Source organism: Stigmatopora argus, chromosome 13 (genome assembly GCF_051989625.1).
Source record: "Stigmatopora argus isolate UIUO_Sarg chromosome 13, RoL_Sarg_1.0, whole genome shotgun sequence".
NCBI lineage: Eukaryota > Metazoa > Chordata > Actinopteri > Syngnathiformes > Syngnathidae > Stigmatopora > Stigmatopora argus.
In genome coordinates this window covers 1,264,530-1,287,920 of record NC_135399.1, presented here as the reverse complement: position 1 = coordinate 1,287,920, position 23,391 = coordinate 1,264,530, and the positions used below count along the sequence as shown (strand labels likewise).

The 23,391-nt window shown below is 44.7% G+C and overlaps 1 protein-coding gene across 6 annotated transcripts in view; it reads right to left on the bottom strand.

Annotated features, from left to right (window-relative positions):
* Positions 1-23,391, bottom strand: part of LOC144086774 (interferon alpha/beta receptor 2-like) — a 100,429-nt gene that overhangs the window by 40,485 nt on the left and 36,553 nt on the right. For 5 of the 6 annotated variants that reach the window (XR_013304572.1, XM_077616869.1, XM_077616864.1 and 2 more), the window contains exons 5-6: positions 14,742-14,908; positions 14,299-14,449 (exon numbers count right to left, since the gene is read on the bottom strand). Coding sequence is in view for 5 of the 6 variants with exons in the window: in XM_077616869.1 (XP_077472995.1) it covers positions 14,299-14,449; positions 14,742-14,908 (318 nt within the window). In the remaining variant the exon portion in view is untranslated. The remainder of the gene's footprint in view (positions 1-14,298; positions 14,450-14,741; positions 14,909-23,391) is intronic. The other variant, XM_077616865.1, reaches the window with a different exon arrangement.

Here is a 23,391-nt window from a genome sequence, read left to right as displayed (position 1 = left end):
CGAGTTGGATTTCCCCACAAGGTGGAGCCAACGGCGGAGCAGGGGGTGGTGTCCACTGCGGAAACGAATCAGGTCTGTGCGGTCTCCTTTCGATAGGGCAAGTTCTTCCTCTGTGACTTTTGTAGTGTAGGTCTGCAAAAGGCGGGGGTGGGAGAGGGGGGGGGAGCGATCTTCACGTTGGATGATGGCACGTCTTGTGGCTGCGTCCGGGGGGGTATTGGTTTGGTCATCTAACGAGCCAAGTTTAGCTAGGGCATCAGCCAGGTCGTTTCCGCATATGTTGCAGTGGCCCGGGATCCACAGTAGCTGCAGTCGCTTAGGCGGAGGGAAAAGGGCGATGTCACCCTGAAGTCTCCGAATGGCGGGGTCTTGCGTATGGGGGTTTCCCATAGTTTGGACCAGCGATTTGCAGTCACTGAGGATAACTGATGTCTGCCAGTCTGCTGTTTCCCTCAGCCAGGAGAGTGCCTCGGTCAGTGCCACTTTTTCAGAGTGGTAGGAGCTGCTGCGGCTGCCAGTGGCACCATGCCATTGGTGGATGATTGCACTCTCCTTAATGACGACAAAACCTGCACCACCGTCCGCAGTGCCTTCTTTGGTGGATCCATCTGTGAAGATCTGTAGGTCCGGTTTACCCATGCTTCTGATGAGCTCTTCTGCCTTATCTCTTTGGGTGATGGTCGGCATGTGTTTAGAGACTGCGGTAAAGGCGGTTTGGATGGGGGGGGGGGGGGGTAATAGCCAGGGTGGGCAGGGATGGGAAGAGTATGTGCAAGGGGTATGGAGTTCGAGAGCGGTAAGACGGGGAAGGGTCGATGATCGCCAGTCTGGCTTCTTTTGCAAACGCATTTTAACGTTTTCATGGAGGAGGCGGTGTCGGGGATCAGAAGGAGGCAGCTGGTTCCAGGCATCCGCCTTAAGAAGTGCTTGTAACTTGAGGCGGGATGAGAGGGGTGTGAGATGTGCCTCATGTAGGACTGCTTCGGTGGGGGTAGACCTGAGGTGGTGAGTTATGGCGCGGGCTGCTTCCAGTTGGGCGGTTTCAAGGGATTTGAGGTGAGTTTGGGCCAGCCAGGGGGCCCATGCCGGTGCTGCGTACTCCGCAAGACTTCTCTGGGTGGCAATATACACTGTTCTAAGGTCGTTTGGTTGCCAACCCCAGGATGTGCCACTGAGTTTGCGGAGGAGGTTCGTTCTTTTGGACATGGTTTGGCGGACTTTTTTCGCTTGCTCTGCAAACGTGAGTTGTCGGTCAAAAGATACGCCAAGAAAAGTGGGGGTGGGGTTATGCTTGAGGGTGGCGCCATTTATTAAGATCTTTGGTTGCCATTTGGCCTCAGCGGAGTCCAGGCTAAAAAATGACGCCTCACACTTGGTGGTGTTAAGGTTTAGGTGTGCCTCGGAACTCCACCTCCAGACTTTTTCAACCTCCGCTTGAAGTCTGCTTTCCACCTCCTCTTTGTTCATACCCCGACAAGCAAGAGCCAGATCGTCTGCATAGGCGCTGACCAGGGTGGAGTCGTTGAACTTGTCGAGGAGGTCATTAATGTAGATGATGAATAAGAGGGGTGACAGGACCGAGCCTTGGGGGAGCCCTTCTCTGAAGGTTCTGCTCCTGCCGGTGGTATTGTTGATCCTGACCCTGGCTGTGCGAATTGTGAGCCAGTTGGCGATCCATCTGATGAAGCGGTAGGGGACCCCCAGGTCTGCCATTTTTTGTAAGAGACCTGTTCTCCATACCTGGTCGAATGCCTTGCTGAAGTCAAAGAATGTTGCAAGCGTGCGTTGCCGTTGAGTCGACTGGAAGCCATCAGAGATGAACTGCGACAGTCGCAGGGCCTGGTCCGTCGTGCTTCTTCCCTTTCGAAAACCGGCTTGCCAGTGGCTGAGAAGCTGTTTATCTTCCAACCACCAGGCGAGACGGTTCACGATGAGCCTTTCCATTGTTTTGCTAAGCGTAGAGGTGAGGGCGATGGGTCTGTAGTTCCCAACGTCCTTTGGTGACTTCCCTTTTTTGAGGAAAGGGATGATGGTGGCCACTCGCCAAGCTTGTGGACACCAGCCCTCTAGCCAGCTGGTGTTGACGATATGGAGTAGTTCGGGAAGGATGTTTGCCGGAAGATTTTTTAGAAGGTCCGGGGCTATGTCGTCGGGTCCAGCTGCCTTACCCGCTTTAAGTTGGGACAGCGCTGTCTGCAGTTCAGCATCGGTGAACGGGAGCTCGAGGACTTGTCGCGGTGAGCCGAGCAGTCTGCGGGTAGCTGTACGTAGAGAACGCACTGCTCGTCTGCTCCGCTTGTCACTCTTGCGTCCGCTGACCGAGGCATATTCCCTGATAAATGCTGTTGCTTTGGCTCGGTCACTCACGTACTCCTTGTTCTTGTAGACCAGGGACTCGCCAGATTGTTGTGTTTTGGTGCCTGAGAGGGATTTTACTAAGGACCAGGCTTGTCCCGTAGATCTTGTCTCGGCGATCTTGGTGAGGTGTAAGCGCCATGCGTTCCTTTTCGCTTCAGTGGTTTTTTGTTTGATCTGTTGGCAGAGTGCTATCCATTCTTTCCTATTTTGTTGGAGGTCTCGACGTAGTCGATTCCTTTCGCGGATGAGGTCCTTCAGGTCCTGTGTCAACCATGGGAGCTCCTTCTGGCGGATAACTTTGACCGGTATTGTAAGTGCTGCTGCCTCTTTCATGTGTTGCACTAGGAGGGAGAGTTTTTCCGGGGCTGTGGCTGCTGCGGAGATTACGGGTAGGCAATCCATGAGGATGGTACGATACCTCTTCCAGTCAGCTTTCGAGAAGTTGGGTCGTACTCTTCTTTGTTGGCATTCGACACGGAGAGCACGGTTCCACCTAATCAGAATCGGTCTGTGGTCGGAGGTCATCTCGTCGATGGGTTCCCATTGCAGATGTTCGGCCGTGGTGGGGTCAGTGATCGTTAGGTCGGGGGCACTCATGCCTGCTCCTTGTTGGTATCTGGCAGTCCGTGTCCACACGCCGTCATTAAGGAGAGTTAGGTCATGGTCATCGACCCATTGATGGATTGCGTTACCCCTGGGATCTGTCTTGGCAAGTATATCCCAGGTCGGGTGGTGCGCGTTGAAATCCCCGCAGATCAGGCCATGCTCCGTGGGGAGCGAGTTTAACCAGGAGAAATCTTGGGGGGCAGGACAATAATCCGATGTCGCCGGGGGGATGTAGGCGTTGACCAGTGAGAGGTGCCGCCTGCGGGCGATGGGAATGTGGATATGCTGGAGTTCGAGGGGGCCTGATAGGGACGCTGGAAGGATGGAGTAGGGGATGCCGCATCTCAGGTAGACAAGGAGACCCCCGCCTCGTCGCTGTTTTGTGCCTGAGCCCTCACGGTCTTGGCGAATCACGTTATAACCGTCGAGCTGAGGCGTCGGGTCTTCGAGTCCCAGTTTTGTTTCCTGGAGGAGGAGGATGTCAATTTTTAGACGTGCCGTCACCTCTTTCAGTTCGGTAGTCTTGGTCGCCAGGTAGTCACAGTTCCATTGAAGGATGGTGAGACCGGCTTTCCGTGCCTCCGGTAGATCGGCAATCCTATCTGTGGGTTGTTGAGGGTGGGAGGGTTTCAGGTTCAGACAGCTCTGGCAGCACCAGTTATTGTTCCTGCGAAGTATGGTTAAAGCGTGTCTGGTTTCAGGGGCACATTTGAGGTGGAATCCACGTTTGCAGGATCTACATGTCAGGGGAGAGCGTGAAACGATTAATTTGTTATTACAGGTGGGGCAGTTTGCGTTTATAGGTTGGTGTGTTGTTATGGCTGTTTGGTGTGTGGAGGATTGTTGTGTCGGGGGTGGTGAGCAGGTCGGGCATAGCCAGTTTGCATTAATTTGGGAGCGAGGTAGTCCAGAGCAAGAGCGGTGGGATTTGTTGGGGCAGTTCGAGCAGGGGATGGGGGAGATGGTACGGGAGAAGGAGATTTTGCAGACACAGCATTTTTCTTTCGGTCCCACGTAGGCTGTGCGCGGAAGTGACGGCACGACGGCATTTCCGGAACAGGATCCGCAGAGAAAGCCTCGATGACTCTTTATCTGGGTTCGGGTCAGGCCGCTACAGGTCCTGTGGAAATTTCGTCGGCAAGCGTTGCAGACCAGTGGGGTGAAGTCACGACGGATCGTCTTAGAGCATCCCGGGCAGGTAGGTCCCGGGTTCTCCTCGACGTCGCCTGCCCTTAGGAGGAGTAACCGGAGGTGTGGGGCAGGGCGGACATCTCCGGCTGGATGAAAAACATAGGGCGCCATGTTCCTGGGTGGCATCTCTGGGTGGTTGTGTTGGATTCGCAGGCCGCGGCGGGCGGCCTCTCGGGAGACACCTCGTGAAGGTTCCAACTGTTGTCTCCCGGGGGTGTTGCTGAGTGCAGCACCACTACAACTTTTGGATTAATTTGTTTTCTCAAAATAAAATCTATTTGAAGGGGGATTGTTTGATCTGTGCTCCACAGGGCAATAAACAACCAAAGTGTGGTCAATCCCCAAAATCAATACAGTCATACCTTTACTTACGAAATCAATTGGTTCCAGAACTTTTTTTGTAAGTTGAAAATTTCGTAAGTAGAGTAGTATTTTATATGTAAATACTCTAATTCATTCCACGGTCTCAAAAGGTTCCGTAACCTGAAAATTTTGTATTCAGAGGCATTTAGAGGTATGTATGACTGTATATCCATTTCAAAGACTCCATATGGATATTATCAAATTAAATGACAGTGAGGGGAAGAATAGTAATACCTTGAGATACGTGCATTATGCGCTCCAGGACCAAGCTTGTATGTCAATTAACTCGTTTTTCAAATCATTTTTCCCCATAGAAAATAACTACCACTCCACTGTCTTCCACTGGGAAAATGGTGGAAGACAGAAGAAGGCCAAAGTCATTCAACTGAGGAATAAAATGGCGGGCAGCTGGCGGTGGCCATCATTTTTATAAAAAATAGAGCTTTCTGAGCGGCCAGGAACCCGTGTGAGGGCTGATTTTTAACATAAATGAGAGCCCTGTGGGACCTTACACCATGGCGCTTATTTGAAAATAAAATTTGCTCGGCGAATTGGACGGCAGAGAGCACCAGCAAAGGGGGATTTTTAAAGAAATGAGAGCCCCTGGCAACATTACGGCAGATGAAATCGGCCTTGTCCGAAAACATAGCACTTTTGGCGGCGAAGATGGCGGGACGTTGAGGCGGAGTTGAGATTCCATTTAAGTCCGGGCAGTGGGCTGACGTCGTTGCACTTATCCAAAAATAGAGCTCCTTGAGCGACTAATTGACGGTTGGACGGCGCGGAAGACCGAAGTGGAAGTTTAATTTCTCGGCTAGCGGTCCGGTGGCGTATGCCGGCCGTGTCGACCGGCAATCCGGCAGTGCATGCCGGCAGCGAGCATGTTCTGCCCTGCGATCCAGCCCCAGCCGGAACAGGCAGCAACAAGTTTTTTGGAAGCAGATGCCTTTCCGGACATTTTTATTCAAAGATTAACTGAACATCATTATTATCATGTATGGGAATGCTGCTGCCTGGCTTCATGGTAAAGCCGGCTTTAATCAACAATTTTGACCGTCCTCGTGGTTTATAAAAGAACAAAGCCTATGTTTTGCCAGATTCGTTTATAAGAAACAATGGTGTTTTTAAGTCATTTTGTTACCTAACATGTTCAGTCAGTCGAGAATGGTAATCCCGCAGAGAATGGACCCATGGCCAAAAGAAGACAGAGGACTTGGACTAAAACTCCCATTTACCTATTTTTTTATATCAAGCGGAGAGGAACTCTTCACTGTGAATACAGTATTTAAAATAGTTACACTTGTAAATATATAAATTATTTTTCAATATTAATACATAACAGTCTTTTGACATGCTTATAGCTGTAATACATACCGTATTTACTCGCATATAAGCCACTTTTGTCGTACCAAAAATGATTGAATCGAGTGTACAGCTTATATGCGCATAAAAACACGACATTGCACGAAACTGCAAGTTGACGGCGCCATGACACGATGATGTCACAACAAAATGGTGACGTTGCATTATGACGCAATGGCGCCGTAAAGTCGTGATGCAAGGCAACGTGGCCGATACGGTCATTTATTTCAAAACAAAGAAAAGATGAACAGATAAAACGGTAAAAAAAATGTATTTTAACATCTATGAATATAATTCAAGGAAAAAATAAACCGTATCTTGCATAAAACGTGAAAAAACTCACGTACCCATCACTGCTCGCCCGGGGCACGACCATCTTTCCGTAGTTAAACGTGCTCTGACTGGCCAGACGCGAGCACACTTACTGGTGTCTGCTATTGCTCGCTCAGGGTGCCGCCATCTTAACGTAGTTAAACGTGGTCTGACCGTAGCGTTTACCACGTCAGCACATCACAATAGTTAAGGCTGATTGAAGGTCTTGCGGTCAATCGTTAAAATATAAACCTTGATACCTGCGTAATGTGTATGCTATTATTGCACCCAGAAACTTGTTGAACACTACGTATACCACTATGGGCATAATTCCTGGTTGTGCTTACGTTAGTTCCTTTTTGAATTTGTCTACATGCAGACAACACCCTGCCTTTCGGAACATGGAAATGAAATTACTGTACATTTGAGATTATGAAATAAAACAAAATTCAGCTTTGATTTTTTTTCTTTTTATTTCTTGTTCGAAAGTGACAACTATTGCAGTAATATGAAACATCGAAAAAAATAGAAATATTTTGACATTTGAAGCAATTTGGCCACCACAACATCTTAAACTTCTGGTAAGAAAATTGTAATTTATGTCATAAAAAAGCATGGGGTTCTCATCAAGATACCCATTTCTTTTTCAAAATTGAATAATTTGATATTTTGCATTCACAAAGACAGGCATATTAACTTCCTTATAATATTGACCCTAACAATGTGCTTTTGATTCAGTGGAGTAATCATTATTATAAATGTGTTTGCAATGAATATAAAGCCTTATAATATACATGCTTACTATATTAATCAATATATTTGCTTATTAGGAATAGTAATGCTCATCCTAAATGTGTAACTATATTAAACAATATATATATATGTGTTGATCGCTTTTATGTTAGAGTTGAATTAATATGTGAAGACAAACGCTTACGCCAAGGTCGCTCTCCAGGACAGCTGGGTCCAGCGAGAGATACAAGTTCGCAAGGACATAAAACAATACACTGAGTTCTTGCTCCGAGGACTGAGTACTGGAAGATACACCTCAACCCTTTCCCCAGATGCAAGTTCGCAATGAAGATCGGTGAAGGACGCTTAAATTGTTGTTGGTTCAGCGGATGGCTATCAATCAACTCGCATATTGTTTTTCCTTTGTGACGCTTGATATGGAATTGTTTTGTTTCTTGCTTACGCAATTGGATCGATTACTCGCATATTGTTTTAATTTGTGACGCTAGGTTGACGCTAGGTTTGCTTGATTATGGAATTGTTTTGTTTCTTGCTTACGCAATTGGAATCGATAACCTTGTAATTGTTTTGATTTGAGGCCTTAAATGGGCAGGACATAATGCCACTCGTTAGAATAATCTTGATCGGACGAGCGGCTGGATGTATTCTCTTCTTGCAAGAATTAAATGGTGATGTGACTACAGATGCCTTTTTTATTGAAAGCTGAATTGGAAATACCTAAGGATAAACTTACAATTGGATAAACCTAACATTTGGTCCTTCGAGCCTGTGGTCAAGATACCGAAGCAGAATCCAGGTCGCTTCCGTTCGATATCTGGAAAGACCGTGCACGGCGCTTAAATACCCTTTTCCGGGCTGGATAACTCGAAGGAGCGCCTGGGTTCTCGACGGTTTCGACGACTAACCCTCTGAAAGAGACATCTGGGGTCATATCTGGTAAGTCCACGTGAATGTCTGCGTTTGTTGACGGGTTCCAAATGCGCGAAGGGGCATTGCACGTGAGGTCCATTTTTTTAAATGAGACTCGCGTCCAGGGGACTGCGTAAAAACCCTGGGTATACTAGTCGCTGCCAGGTAAAGAGACAGAGCATGAGTCTATAAAACTTGGGGCAGTTCGGGGTGTCCTGTGCCGCGGTCCGGAAAGGTACAAATATAACTCTGACAGTATATCAAGCTAGGGTATACATTTGTGTTGCGTGTGTTACGTATGTCCTTCCGCGGAAAAGAAATTTGCTAACTGATAACTGAGTGCACGCGAGCTCCCTCCAAAGATGGGCAGCTCGAATGAAAAAGCGGCTAGCGACGACGATCCAAAACAGCGTCTGCCGTGTAGAGATTGGAAGTTTGTTGAAAGTCAAAGCGCTACAAGAGTTAAACACCTAAACTTATGGATAACCGAGTATGGGTTTACTGGACAAATTAATATGCATAAAATACTGGATTTACGAGATAAAATGCGCGCTAAGCACAAGAGTAATCTGTGTAAAATGGATAATGATGGATATGAGGATACAAATTATTGGTTCTTGATGGCAAAAAAGCGTTGTGATGGGAACGTTAGGAAAATTGAGCGGAGTGAGAGCCAAAATGTTGATAAAAAGCGAGGCGGCTTGTTCCACAGAAAGAAGGGTGATAAAACGGGTCAGTTGTGTAAAAAAATAAAAGATAGCGCGGCCTGCTCGGCTGACGGGGACAGAATAGAAATGTTACCAAGGGGTTGGAAAAAAAAAAAAAAAAAAATGAGGTTAAACAGAAATCGGGTTTTCAAAAATGCTATGTGCTGGGTTTGTGGAAAATTGGGGCATATATCGCGTGATTGCCTGGACAAAAAGGTCTCTAAAAACAAGACAGGCCTGCTCAAAATGATTTTAATGAGGATTTTGAACATGAGGATGTGGAGCTAATTTTAAACCAGAGATCACATTCTTTGTGAATGAATTCAATTGGAATTTTTATGTGTGATGCTGAAAGTTGTAAAACGGCAATTAAAATGGTTATTTCCAAGTGCTAGGCATACTTAATTGCCTTAAGTTAATAGTAACTAAATGTACTGTCAATGTACTGGAATGAAATGGCTTATTGTGGCTTATCCTGGGTTCGTTCCCGTCTGCTAGCGGGAATATTTTGGTTAACAGAAATACAAAACGGCAAATTAAATGTTTAGCGGGGTTGCCAAAACTGCGTTTTTTGTCATACTCTAAACTTGCCAAATAATGTGTTGATTGTGGGGGAAGCGCTCTGTTTTGGTGCGGCTGATTTGATGGTGTTAGACATTATAATACAGTATAGTATGCGCGCGGACCGCACAAGCGACTAAAATTTTTGGGGGACCCCTTCCGTGGAGAATATTACAATAATTGGCCTTGGGGGTGCTTAAGCAAACTTGAGGGCAGAAATGGGTTTTTGCTATGATATAGTTATGCTTGCAGCATATTGTGATTATGGGGTCTTGGCAAAATATTGTGATATAGTTGGATATCGGGAGAGTAATTAATTTAGTTTATTAATTTCTCTAAAAATATTATGATTGTCTTTCGAGGTGATAGAAAATCTGTTTGGCAAAGATTGATTTGGTAAAAGCTTTGGAATTGGGAATAATACTATTATTATTATCTTATTTTTTGTTTTGTGAAGTTCAAAGGGCTCTTAATTGAAGAGAGCTAGTTTTGGAGGATAAAACGATATTATTACTGTTTTTGAATGGTTGGATTGTTCAAAATACTTTAATATAGGAGATTGGCTGGTTAAAGAAAAATGTATGGATTTTTTTTTTTTACAATATTATGACATATTGGTGACAATTTGTGGGTCCTTTATTAAGCATTGAAAATTGTAATTAGGAAATGCCTAGTAAAAGGTTGATTTCTCTAATTTACTTATTGTAGATTTTTCTTGTGGTAACAGGGAGCTATAAGAAATGGCTCTTATCTTAAGTAAACATAGTATGGGGAGATTTCCAATTTATGTCTTAGGTATTAAGAGTTATTTGGTTGTTAAAGAAATCAGACATGAAATTAACAATGCAGAAATGAGAAATTTCATGGCATTCGTCCAAATTGTTAGGTAAATTGAACCTGGCTGGGGTAGATGAGATAATTGATTTAGGATAGGCATGGTTTCCCTAGAAGAAACATGGAGCGTCTTTAAGTGCACAAAAGACGTTCCCTGTCTGGCCTGAAGGGGGCATATGCTTTGGTATAGGTCATATTGATGACTATTGGGACGTTACTGCCTATTGCTTTAGGGGCATACAAATTAAGAATTTAGCCAAAACTTACTGCATTGCAATTATGGGGTTAATACACCTAAATGTTACGGTGATAACGATTGGCAATAACAAGTTTAGATAAAGGGGAATATCTACAACAAATTCTGGTGGGGCTTTTCATGGTGTGAAACAAGTGATGAAATAATGTCTATGTTTAGAAAATAACATCTCCAAATTATAAAATATCAACCTTTGAGAAATGCTTTAAGTAGATGGGTTGACTAGAATGGGCAAAATTCGATAGCGTTGAAAGGGGGTGTAACTTAATGCAGAACATGGAGATAAAGTTTTTACAGACGGTTAAAATACTAAAAGGGTGTGTGTGTGTGTTTCAATGTGTCACAACTTTTCCGTTATTGCATTATTGGCGAATAGATAGTTAATCACAGCCACTCGCATGGCAGCCTACATGCTGACTGACTGGGGTAAGGGGCGGTGGAAATTGAACAAATTTCTATTTTTAGATATGTGGCATGTGAATCTAATACATTAATTATCTAGTTTCTTCAGGCATCAATCTTGCGGTTCGAGGATCTACTAATGCGGAGTGGATCCAGACCTTCCGGAGTGTGGAGTATTCCTGGTGTCCTCAAGAATTCGTAGGTTTTCTCTGGGTACTCCAGTTTTACTCCAACAAACCAAAATTATGGATGATTGGGGGAGCACTCTAAATTCCTTGATTATGAGTGCGAGCGTGGATGAGTGTCTGTCTTTTGTGTTTCAATTGGCTAGCCACCAGGATATATCAATATTCTAATATCAAGGTGGAATATTTCTGAAATCGCTGATAAGCCTTTCGAGGACGGCGGTGGCAGAGTATGACTAAAAAAATAAATAAATAAATAAAAAAGGGGGAGGTTATATATTCAATCTATATGCAGATATATGGCCAAAACACGGGCGATTCCCCCTCATGTCAAGCTACAAAAGCTACATATCCATTTCAAAGGATACATATGGATTTTATAGAATATGTGTGGTACATAACAGTCCTAAAACAGATTGGGGAAACCTTGTTGCAGAAACTGGTCTAGATTGGCAAGCTTGGATGACACACACGTGCGAAAAAACCATCTGGCCTTCGATAAAATTAAACCATACGGTGGGGGCATTACAAATCATTATTCAGACTGACAAATTAACTTGTGGATCCTTGTCTGACGTTTTTCCTAAGTCCATGGGCAGGTGGAGAAGACTCTTTTTTAAAAAAATCTACAATTGTGTCTCAACAACAATGTCTATGGAGACGGTGGGAAAGTCATCAGAGATGGAAACACCCGGATCCGCCATAGTAAAATTAAAATCTGAAATGACCAGAGAATTCATTTCTGCAACGGGGAGTTCCCAAACGGGAGGCGGTAAGAAATAATTGGTTACTGTTGATGGAAAATGCAGCTATTACTATAAATCAAACCTGCATAACATGTATGGGGCCCCGCCCTCTCTTACGAGTAGTACCCGCGCAAATTACTCCTGATTGTGTAATGGAGATAATGACAAATGAAAATGTAAGCCCCAATTGTGAGAAATGGAATAATGTCTACCCAGTTACAAGAGCAGCAAAGGACAAGCCTAACTTTTCAACACATGTCACTTTTAAATCATTTTACCTGCTTAAAACCTTACAGGGCATGGTCTGAAGCTGGAGGCGATAAATGAGATGCGGTGTGCCCACGTCCTAAAACCGACTACACCCTTGTACCACGTTCTGATGGTGGTGGGGTGGAAATAAATTATACGACTCCTGCTGAAACACGGCAGGACTTTGTGCCTTGGGGTCACTGCTTTTACCAGTGTCTGTTTTTCCATCTACAGTGAAGGAGATACAATTGGCTGAAATCCAGTATGATGGTGGGTCCCTCCCGACGGTGTCGATCGGTATGGAGAGAGGGAGATCCAACATACATTGATGCGATTGGCATCCCCGGGGCGTACCAGATGAGTATAGGTTGGCTAATCAGATCGCAGCAGGTTGGGGGTCTATTTTTCTTTTAATTACTCCAAACAAAAATGTTGATCGGATAAATTACCTGCATTACAATGTCCAAAAACTTGGAAATTATACTGAACAGGGATTTGTGGCGATAAAGGAACAATTGGCAGCCACCAGTCTTATGGCGTTCCAGGATCGCATAGCAGTTGATATGCTGCTTGCGGAGCAAGGGGGCGTGTGTGCAATGTTTGGAGATCAATGTTGCACCTTCATACCGAACAACACGTCACCCGGTGGGTCCCTCACCCAGGCCATTAGTGGCCTGCAGACCCTCAACCGCAATATGAAGAAGCATTCTGGAGTCAGAGAATCCGCCTGGAGCTGGTGGCATAAGTCCTTTGGATATGGCCCAATCTGTTGCATTTTCCGTAGCCCTTTTTGCTACGATTTTGACATTATGTGGGTGTATTATTCCCTGCTTAAGATCTTTGATAAGCCGACTTATAACCACTGCGATTGCCCCTACAAATTCTAAATTGCATGAATTATATCCTCTGTTGATGAAATGTTAGATTTGCTGAGGGAAGCAGTGAATTTCAGGAGCATGGTAATTCCGAGGATGAATTGGGCGAGAATTATTTTGTTTTCTGATTTTCAGACCTGCCGAACGAGTAGGGCCTAATCGGGTAAAATTAAAACAGCCAACGGAGATATCCCTCTCTTCTTGGATTTGCCATAAAATGAATAACGAACATATAATAAAAAAGGGGGAATGTTGGGGTCATTCTGGGATGTTACTATATGTTCATTTGGAATTAATGGAATAAAGCTGAAAGGAAGTTTTATTAGGGGGATCATGTGCAAATTTATAATATAGGGGGGAATGTTGGAGTAATCATTATTATAAATGTGTTTGCAATGAATATAAAGCCTTATAATATACATGCTTACTATATTAATCAATATATTTGCTTATTAGGAATAGTAATGCTCATCCTAAATGTGTAACTATATTAAACAATATATATATGTGTTGATCGCCTTTATGTTAGAGTTGAATTAATATGTGAAGACAAACGCTTACGCCAAGGTCGCTCTCCAGGACAGCTGGGTCCAGCGAGAGATACAAGTTCGCAAGGACATAAAACAATACACTGAGTTCTTGCTCCGAGGACTGAGTACTGGAAGATACACCTCAACCCTTTCCCCAGATGCAAGTTCGCAATGAAGATCAGTGAAGGACGCTTAAATTGTTGTTGGTTCAGCGGATGGCTATCAATCAACTCGCATATTGTTTTTCCTTTGTGACGCTTGATATGGAATTGTTTTGTTTCTTGCTTACGCAATTGGATCGATTACTCGCATATTGTTTTAATTTGTGACGCTAGGTTGACGCTAGGTTTGCTTGATTATGGAATTGTTTTGTTTCTTGCTTACGCAATTGGAATCGATAACCTTGTAATTGTTTTGACTTGAGGCCTTAAATGGGCAGGACATAATGCCACTCGTTAGAATAATCTTGATCGGACGAGCGGCTGGATGTATTCTCTTCTTGCAAGAATTAAATGGTGATGTGACTACAGATGCCTTTTTTTTGAAAGCTGAATTGGAAATACCTAAGGATAAACTTGCAATTGGATAAACCTAACACAGTATCTCAGAAATACCATGTGTGATGATTTTTTAAAAGATTTTCCATTCAAAGTAACACATTTGTACTCCCTATTAAAACCATAAATATGGAGGTGAAAATTGTGATTCAGGGGGCGGTTATACGCGAGAAATTGTAAAATTCAACAGTTTTAAGGCAATTTTAAGGGTGTGGCTTATAAGCGCAGGGAGCTTATATGCGAGTAAATACGGTAATATAGAGATTTTGATAATTGTACTTGTGCACTTGTATTTCTGTATAGGAACGAAAACATGTAATGTGGTAGTTATAATGGGGTGATCCTACTTCGCGTTTTTCCGTTTATTGTGGTCAGGTCTTATCTACATTAACCACGATATTCGAAGGATTACTGTATACAATATATAAGATGTTTGAGCTTGGTTGACTACCTAGCCATTTCTTTTTACATTTCCAAATTTTGAGACAGTTACAAAGCCCCAACAACACACAAACTGTAATATATTTTATAGTTCTACTTACCTTTGTTCAACTTTGCAGTACTTGTGATACATTTCCAGGTTGATGGCTCAGTATTTTTATTCATGGTAATCTCGGTTTCAATCTGTACACAATACGTTTTGCCTTCTTCCAAGTTGTATAAAGTAATACTGTTTTCTGTTGTGTAAATCTGCTGATCATACAGAGGAATATGTTAAGAGGATATCTATGTTTTGACTGGTTTGTTTTTAACAGAAAATTGGGTTTTTTAGGTCGGTTTGTTACCTGACATAAGTGGCTGTCTAAATGAATAATATATTTAGCCATGATATGGTGAACATCAATGAATAAAAATGCAGGGTTCCGTCTCTCTGGTGATCATTTAGTTACATTTGAATTGTGACTAATCAAAGTAATAATTTTGGTTTAAAACAATTTATACAAATGAACAATTATAATAGATTTCAGTTGAGTTTATCCTTTACCTTAAGTTTGTCATCTTGTTTCCACAGGACTCTGAACTTTGGTTTGTAGAAGGCCAAGATGTCATTATTTAGTATTCCTGAGCTTTGGTGAGCTTTAGGAAGTGATATGTTCATTTGAATGCAGTTGTCACATTCAGTCATTATTACTATGGGTGGACCTATAATAGCTAGGAACAACAGGAGAACAGAACAGTTAATTTCATTGCCTGCTTTTTGTGATTGAGTGAACCTCCATTTATAAGGCAAAAATCCAAAGCGTTACAGTAATACATCTATTAGCGAATTAACTTAACGTCATGGTGTTCGATGATAGCACTGGGACACCTCATTAACACAGATACTCCGGACAGAGAGTGAGATGAAGCCACACAAATGACTGATCAGCTTCCTTTATATGAATTTCAAGCAATTGACAGTGCATGATATTCTTCTCCACGAACGCATCACAGTCAACTTTTGCCGAACATTGAAAAACTTCACTTAAGACGCTAGCGGTACTCCATAGTGCCATAAGTACCTAAACAAAATCATTAAAAAAATCATCAAAAGCCTTTATTGTCATCATACACAGCTGCGTATAACGGAAATGATGGTGCTACTCCAGTGTGTTTTCCCAGTAAAAAAAACATAAATAAGTAATATAAAAATATAAAAAGTCACGTCCTGGCAAGGTAAATTCTAAAATATTGCACAATCTAAGATATTGCACATTGTTATTGCACACCCCAAAGTTATTGCACAGAAAGGATTGTGTGTCGTGCTAATGCAGGTTCAGAGTCCTGATGGCTGTGGGAAAAAACTGTACTTAAGTCTATTTGTCCGTGCTTTGTGAGACCTGTAGCGTCTGCTAGAGGGCAGCAGCTGGAACAGGTTGTGACCAGGGTGGTATGGGTGCCTAACAATGTTCCCGCCCGCTCTGCTGAGGTAGAAGGGGCTGGCAATGTCATCCAGTGAGGGCAGAGAGCAGCCGATGATCTTCTGGGCGGTGTTGATCACTCTCTGCATGGCTTTTCTGTCTGCTGCCGTGCTTCCAGCGTACCACACTGTAATGCAGTATGCCAGTATGCTCTCCACAGTGGCTCTATAGAAGGTTACCAGAAGCTTAGTGTCCAAGTTGTTCCTCCTGAGTACCCTCAGGAAATTGAGTCGTTTCTGGGCCTTCTTCACCACTGCCGTGGTGTTTGTAGACCAGGAGAGCTTGTCCGTGACGTGGACCCCCAGGAATTTGAAGGACTGGACCCTGTCTACGCATACTCCATTTATGAGGAGTGGGGCCAGATCTGTGGTGCATTTGCGAAAGTCCAGGATTATTTCTTTATTTTTCATGGTGTTTAGTATGAGATTGTTCACCAAACACCACGAAGACAGTTTGTTGACCTCATCTCCATAGGCAGACTCCTTCACAGATCTTCATTGCGAACCCAGATCAACAGTCCTCGGATCCCGGGACTGGGTGAGCTGTCAAGTCAATAGTCCTCGGATCACGGCAAAACAATTAAACGTCCTCGGAGCCAGCTGCAGGGGGAGGTGTCCTTTGGTAACAATTATACTAAGCGTTTGTCTGCTAAAAATGATTAATATTTCACATATGCTTATAATGATAAATATTCCACATATAATGATTAATATTTCGAGCACATTTATAATAGTACCCAAAGTTACCCCAACAAGTATAAAAAACAAAGTAAAGTAAAAAGGAATGTATTAAGAAATACAGTGGCGGGCGGTGCATTTTCTGGTAGCGCCTTCAACGTATCAATCCAACCCTCAAAAACTATTTTATGGCTATAAAACCTCTACTGCAGCTACAGCTGCAACACATAAAAAATAATCAATAAATTAATGCACAAAAATGGGGTAAAATCCACTTCCTAGCAGCAGTTCATGATTAAATACAAATACTGGAGCTTTTCAGACATTAAAACCAGGCCAGGGGGTGATTTTCCCGGGAAAAGACAGGGATGAACGTCAATGGCGTACGGGCAAACATTGCCCGAAAATGGGGTAAAATCCAGCCGAAAACAGCATTTATTGATTAAATACAAATATTGGAGCTTTTTAGACATCAGAACCGGGCCCGGTGTAAAAAGACAGCGATGACCGTCGATACGTCCATACGTGAAATGACAAAAAATGCACTAAAATACTAAAATTTGATAAAATCCACTTCCTAGCATCATTTATTGATTGAATACAAATACTGGAGCTTTTGAGACATTACAACCAGGCCAAAGGGGTGATTTTTCCCGGGAAAAGAGAGCGATGGACGTCAATGGTGAAACGCCAAAAATTAAACTGGGGTAAAATCCACTTCCTAGCTGCATTTTGTGATTAAACACAAACACTGGAGCTTAAATACAAACACTGGAGCTTTTCAGATATCAGAACTTGGCCCACAATTGAAATATTATTTAGGAATATAGCTATATTTTACTCACCCAAAATCATTTTTACACAATATCCATCCTTTCTTTCTTCCTTCTTTCCTATCGCCATCGAAGCTAATGATGAAAGTCGAGCCTGTCCTGTCATATTTCTGGCATAGTCCGTTTTGAAAATGGCTTTAAATCAAAACAACAATATACTATTTGCTTGCGGAGCTAAGTTAGCACACTGAAAGTGCCGCACACACCATTTTCCCGGCTGTAACAGGCTTGCTAGCTTCGGCGTTGACCGCCCTTTCTTAATGATGTCCATTTGTTTCTTGAAAAGTCCGTCTGGAAAATAGCTTTGTGAGAGAAATCTTGTTTTTGCCACTGTCGGCCATGTGGGTGGAGTTTGCGATCTCTGGTTGCTTTGGCCCGCCTACTAGCCAATCATAGTTTGTGAAAGCAATGACATGTCCCAGCCAGCAAAATGCTACCGCCTATGAAAAATCATTGTGGGGTTGCCAACTCGAAATCTGATTGGTTAAAAGCAACAGTCCAGTTTAATGCAGCAGAGCCCGCAAGAACTGATTGTGAAGGCTTTGAGGCAGATCTGATCTGGCAACAAATAATGGCTGAAATGTGATTGATTAAATGCTTCAATATGAAAACACACATCTGGAAGCAGTGCAACCAGGGGGAAAAGCAATGAAAGGAAGTTAACAGACCATTTGGAATAATAAGTATTGATGGACAAAATATAATATGATTCAGATATTTCTTAGGCCAGCAGAGAAGGCCTTGAAGGCCCTGATGGCCCGCCACTGAAGAAATATTAAAATGTAATAAAAAAAAGATAGAAGGGCTGTAAAACACGAAAAACATAAGAGTGGACAGAGCTTCTGTCACTGGCTGCCGCGTGAACGGCACCATCTTGGGCAGTGTGCTTCTAGATAGGACATTCAGGATTTGAAACACTCAAAGTCAAACTTTTGTTCCACGATACGAAAACAAAAGTTACAAAATCAAACATCCACGAAATGCAAAATATATCCATTAGTTTATTTTGAAATTGTGAAACTCTGCTGGCCTCCCAGTGGCTAAGCAAAGACTCCATGTTGCCCGAAACAAAATTTGTGCGCTGTAGGCACTATAGCACCTGAAAATAGCGTGCTTCAGATGGATGCCGGCACAGTTCCTGTCAGAGCAGTCACCACTGGAGGATGAGTGTGACCATTTGACCAAAAACCCCTTTCTAGTCATTTTTCTTCTTTCCCCCAGACAATGGCTGATCAAATCCACCCAGCTCTGAGTTCCTGCTTTGTATGCCATCGTTTGTCACTGAGTTGTTTTTTTGAGTTTTTCTGACTGTACATAACATAGTTACCACACCTGATCGGTGCTCGTTAGAGGTCGGTTCTCGAGCATCCACAGCAGCCGGGTCCACCCAGAGAGCTCAATTTTTTAATAGGGTGGCGGCATCCTCCTCTTGCTATACTAGCATGGGGTGCCGGCTGAGGTGGCCGCCCGGTGGGCTCACTTTTTGTCCGGAGTCGGTTTTTATCGTGCCACATCTCCATTACTGACCCTACTGGCCGATTGGGATTTGTGACCCGCATTCGGAGGCATCCTTTTCAGAGACCATGGCTAATCAGTTCCGACCGACTGTGAGAATGACTCGTGTACTTCCGACCCCCGTTGGTTACGGAGTTGTTTCCCAAGTTCTTCTGGGTGTGCATAACATAATTTTAATGTGGGTTTACGTGAGTGTTTATGTATTGTGATGAATTGGGTTGAAATGTTTAGGTTGTATTTGCATGCTGTTCTTGAACACACACTATAGGAGTGACAAGAAAGAGCGAGAATGAGAAATGTGGAAAAGCTAGATGTAATGTTTTTGATTTTTTTGGTTTGATTTTGTGCCATGGTCTATGGGTGACATTAGCTATGTTGTGTTCTTCAAGTTTGGTACTTTTCCCGAAATGGTTGCTTTTTAAGCAACCATTTCGGAATAGTAACAAATTTCCAATTTAAATGCCTTGAAATTCACACCATCGCTACGGCTTCCGCATCTTGATTCAACTGCACTATAAACCGGAGGAATTCGGTAACGAGCAATGTTCCCTCTAAGCTGCGCGTGTGCGCAATTATGCACTACTCTCGCATTCTCTGCGCACGGCAAACATATGCAGCGCACAAAATCAAATTGAATTAAATTGAATAGAATGCTTTTATTGTACGCCAACCTTAATTGTAAAAAAAAAAGACTACATTTTTTTTCTGTGCCATTTTGCGTCGCAACTCAGAGAGTGGCAGCCTGTCACCGACCGACAAACGACAACAAAAGGTCATTTCGGATAAAACTGACAAACACCGTGTCCAGCCCTGCGGTTCGGGTCATGTCGCGTGTGTTTACTTCCGCGGCATGAGTTCATTTCGCAGGTTAGCATATAGCCAACAACTCGGTGGAGTCCCTTTCACCCGTCCGCCTTTTCACCATCAAAAATATAACAAGCAAGGTACCCCGACATGAACCTGCTCATGGCAGGTGTTCTACTGGTGTGTGCCCATAGCGAGCAATGATGATGTTGCTCACACTGGTACTCAGTGTGCTCAGGGAGGTTGTCTTTTTGCCAAGACAAATGAAAAATTAGAGGGAACATTGGTAACGAGTGCATTGTGAATCATTCGAGTTACAAGTTCTGCCAAATGATTAGTCTTGTGCGACTTCAGCGTGGCAGTCGATTCGGGATCGATTACATAGGTATCCTCTATCGCTTTAACATTTTCTTTTTTGTTTTTTTCATAAGGGAAGTAAGTATTCTTAAGGCTGCTGAAATCACCAGTCTTTTGATTAGAAACAAATCCCATCATTTCTCGTTGCTCGGGTTAAGCGCAAAATGGATGGCAATTTGGATGAAACTTCTAATAAGAAACCCAGACACTCGCAGAAGTTTATTGGTTTATATTCAACGAAATATCCCATCCCAAAGGACCAACATTTGCACATTGCACAACGTGCATGTGTCTGCCTCTCCCTCTGCCTCTCCCTCTGCCTCTCCCTCTGCCTCTCCCTCTGCCTCTGCCTCTGCCTCTGCCTCTGCCTCTGCCTCTGCCTCTGCCTCTCCCTCTGCCTCTCCCTCTGCCTCTCCCTCTGCCTCTCCCTCTGCCTCTCCCTCTGCCTCTCCCTCTGCCTCTGCCTCTCCCTCTGCCTCTCCCTCTGCCTCTCCCTCTGCCTCTCCCTCTGCCTCTCCCTCTGCCTCTCCCTCTGCCTCTCCCTCTGCCTCTCCCTCTGCCTCTCCCTCTGCCTCTCCCTCTGCCTCTCCCTCTGCCTCTCCCTCTGCCTCTCCCTCTGCCTCTCCCTCTGCCTCTCCCTCTGCCTCTCCCTCTGCCTCTGCCTCTCCCCTGCCTCTCCCTCTGCCTCTCCCTCTGCCTCTCCCTCTGCCTCTCCCTCTGCCTCTCCCTCTGCCTCTCCCTCTGCCTCTCCCTCTGCCTCTCCCTCTGCCTCTCCCTCTGCCTCTCCCTCTGCCTCTCCCTCTGCCTCTCCCTCTGCCTCTCCCTCTGCCAGTCCCTCTCTCCCTCTCCGTCTCTCCCTCTCCGTCTCTCCCTCTCCGTCTCTCCCTCTCCGTCTCTCCCTCTCCGTCTCTCCCTCTCCGTCTCTCCCTCTCCGTCTCTCCCTCTCCGTCTCTCCCTCTCCGTCTCTCCCTCTCCGTCTCTCCCTCTCCGTCTCTCCCTCTCCGTCTCTCCCTCTCCGTCTCTCCCTCTCCGTCTCTCCCTCTCCGTCTCTCCCTCTCCGTCTCTCCCTCTCCGTCTCTCCCTCTCCGTCTCTCCCTCTCCGTCTCTCCCTCTCCGTCTCTCCCTCTCCGTCTCTCCCTCTCCGTCTCTCCCTCTCCGTCTCTCCCTCTCCGTCTCTCCCTCTCCGTCTCTCCCTCTCCGTCTCTCCCTCTCCGTCTCTCCCTCTCCGTCTCTCCCTCTCCGTCTCTCCCTCTCCGTCTCTCCCTCTCCGTCTCTCCCTCTCCGTCTCTCCCTCTCCGTCTCTCCCTCTCCGTCTCTCCCTCTCCGTCTCTCCCTCTCCGTCTCTCCCTCTCCGTCTCTCCCTCTCCGTCTCTCCCTCTCCGTCTCTCCCTCTCCGTCTCTCCCTCTCCGTCTCTCCCTCTCCGTCTCTCCCTCTCCGTCTCTCCCTCTCCGTCTCTCCCTCTCCGTCTCTCCCTCTCCGTCTCTCCCTCTCCGTCTCTCCCTCTCCGTCTCTCCCTCTCCGTCTCTCCCTCTCCGTCTCTCCCTCTCCGTCTCTCCCTCTCCGTCTCTCCCTCTCCGTCTCTCCCTCTCCGTCTCTCCCTCTCCGTCTCTCCCTCTCCGTCTCTCCCTCTCCGTCTCTCCCTCTCCGTCTCTCCCTCTCCGTCTCTCCCTCTCCGTCTCTCCCTCTCCGTCTCTCCCTCTCCGTCTCTCCCTCTCCGTCTCTCCCTCTCCGTCTCTCCCTCTCCGTCTCTCCCTCTCCGTCTCTCCCTCTCCGTCTCTCCCTCTCCGTCTCTCCCTCTCCGTCTCTCCCTCTCCGTCTCTCCCTCTCCGTCTCTCCCTCTCCGTCTCTCCCTCTCCGTCTCTCCCTCTCCGTCTCTTCCTCACCGTCTCTCTCTCTCCGTCTCTCTCTCTCCGTCTCTCTCTCTGTCTCTCTCTCTCCGTCTCTCTCTCTCCGTCTTCCTGTCTCCCCCCCTCCATCCCTCCCTGTACGGTGTTTCTACAGTTGGGGGGTGGGGGGGTTGAGTTGCGTGAGATGTTGAAACCCTTTTTTTCTTGAATGGTCAACTTCACACATTGTACTATACAAGGCATACGATCAGAGGAGGTAAGTGTTACGTGACTTTGTACATGCGGCCCGCGGGGCGACCGATTGGAGGGAGTCAGAAACAGGGCTTGATTATATGCAGTCATTCAGCGTGCACCTTGTGTGCCCGAACCGCACACGCTGCTAAAAAAATGTGATCCTTTCTGTGAAGACATTACATAATTTGGCCCTTGGTGTTGCTGAAGCAAACTTGTTGGGTTCATTCTGGGATGTTACTATATGTTCATTTGGAATTAATAGGTAATGAAGCTATAATTTAAATTGTGCCATTCTGTTTGGACCGAGTGCACTTTCCCCCAGTCTTCCTGTCGGGGCCAGTCAATTGTTTTCATAACTATGGACTGAACAGGACAACAAGTTCCAGGCCAGACGGATGATCTACAAGGACTCTTAAACTGCTTTGTCTCGGAATCCTGCCTCGGAATCCTGCAGATGGCGATAAATCGAATCAAACTTCCGAGAATACTCGCATTATTGTTCAAATATACTGTTGCTCTGTTTACCTTATAAAGAAATTATTATGCTTACTGGTGCAAATTCTAATGCCGTTGTTCTGATTTACGATCCGCTCGGGTCACTTTTTATGCTTATTGTGCAAATTCTTGCGTCGATTGCGGGGGAAGGCAGCTCTGTTTTGGTGCGGCTGATTTGACGGTGTTAGACATTATAATACAGTATTGGGGGACCCCTTCCGTGGAGAATATTACAATAATTGGCCTTGTGGGTGCTGAAGCAAACTTGAGGGCAGAAATGGGTTTTGCTATGCTTGCAGCATATTGTGATTATGGGGTCTTGGCGAAATATTGTGATATAGTTGGATATCGGGAGAGGAATTAATTTAGTCTTCTCTAAGAAGCGTTGTAATTGTGCACAGGAGGCGAAACATTGTGCGCAGAAAGAAAAAGAGAGCACTTAGGAATGTCAGCATTGATTAGCTGCTTCGCAGCATTCGTGAAGGTCACAGTTAGCGGCTAAGAGCGCGCTTCCGTTAAACACTTCATAATAAAAGCAGCAGGGTTTCCGCAATGACCTTTGTACTTATTCTTTGGATTTAATCAGAAATGTCTTTCGAGGTGATAGAAAATCTGTTTGGCAAAAATGAATTTGGTAAAAGCTTTGGAATTGGGAATAATGCTATTATTATTATTTTATTTTTTTGTTTTGTGAAGTTCAAAGGGCTCTTAATTGAAGAGAGCTAGTTTTGGAGGATAAAACTATATTAATACTGTTTTTGAATGGTTGGATTGTTCAAAATACTTTAATATTGGAGATTGGCTGGTTAAAGAAAAATGAATGGAATTTTTTTACAATATTATGGCATATTGGTGACAATTTGTGGGTCCTTTATTAAGCATTGAAAATTGTAATTAGGAAATGCCTAGTAAAAGGTTGATTTCTCTAATTTAATTATTGTAGATTTTTCTTGTGGTAACAGAGAGCTATA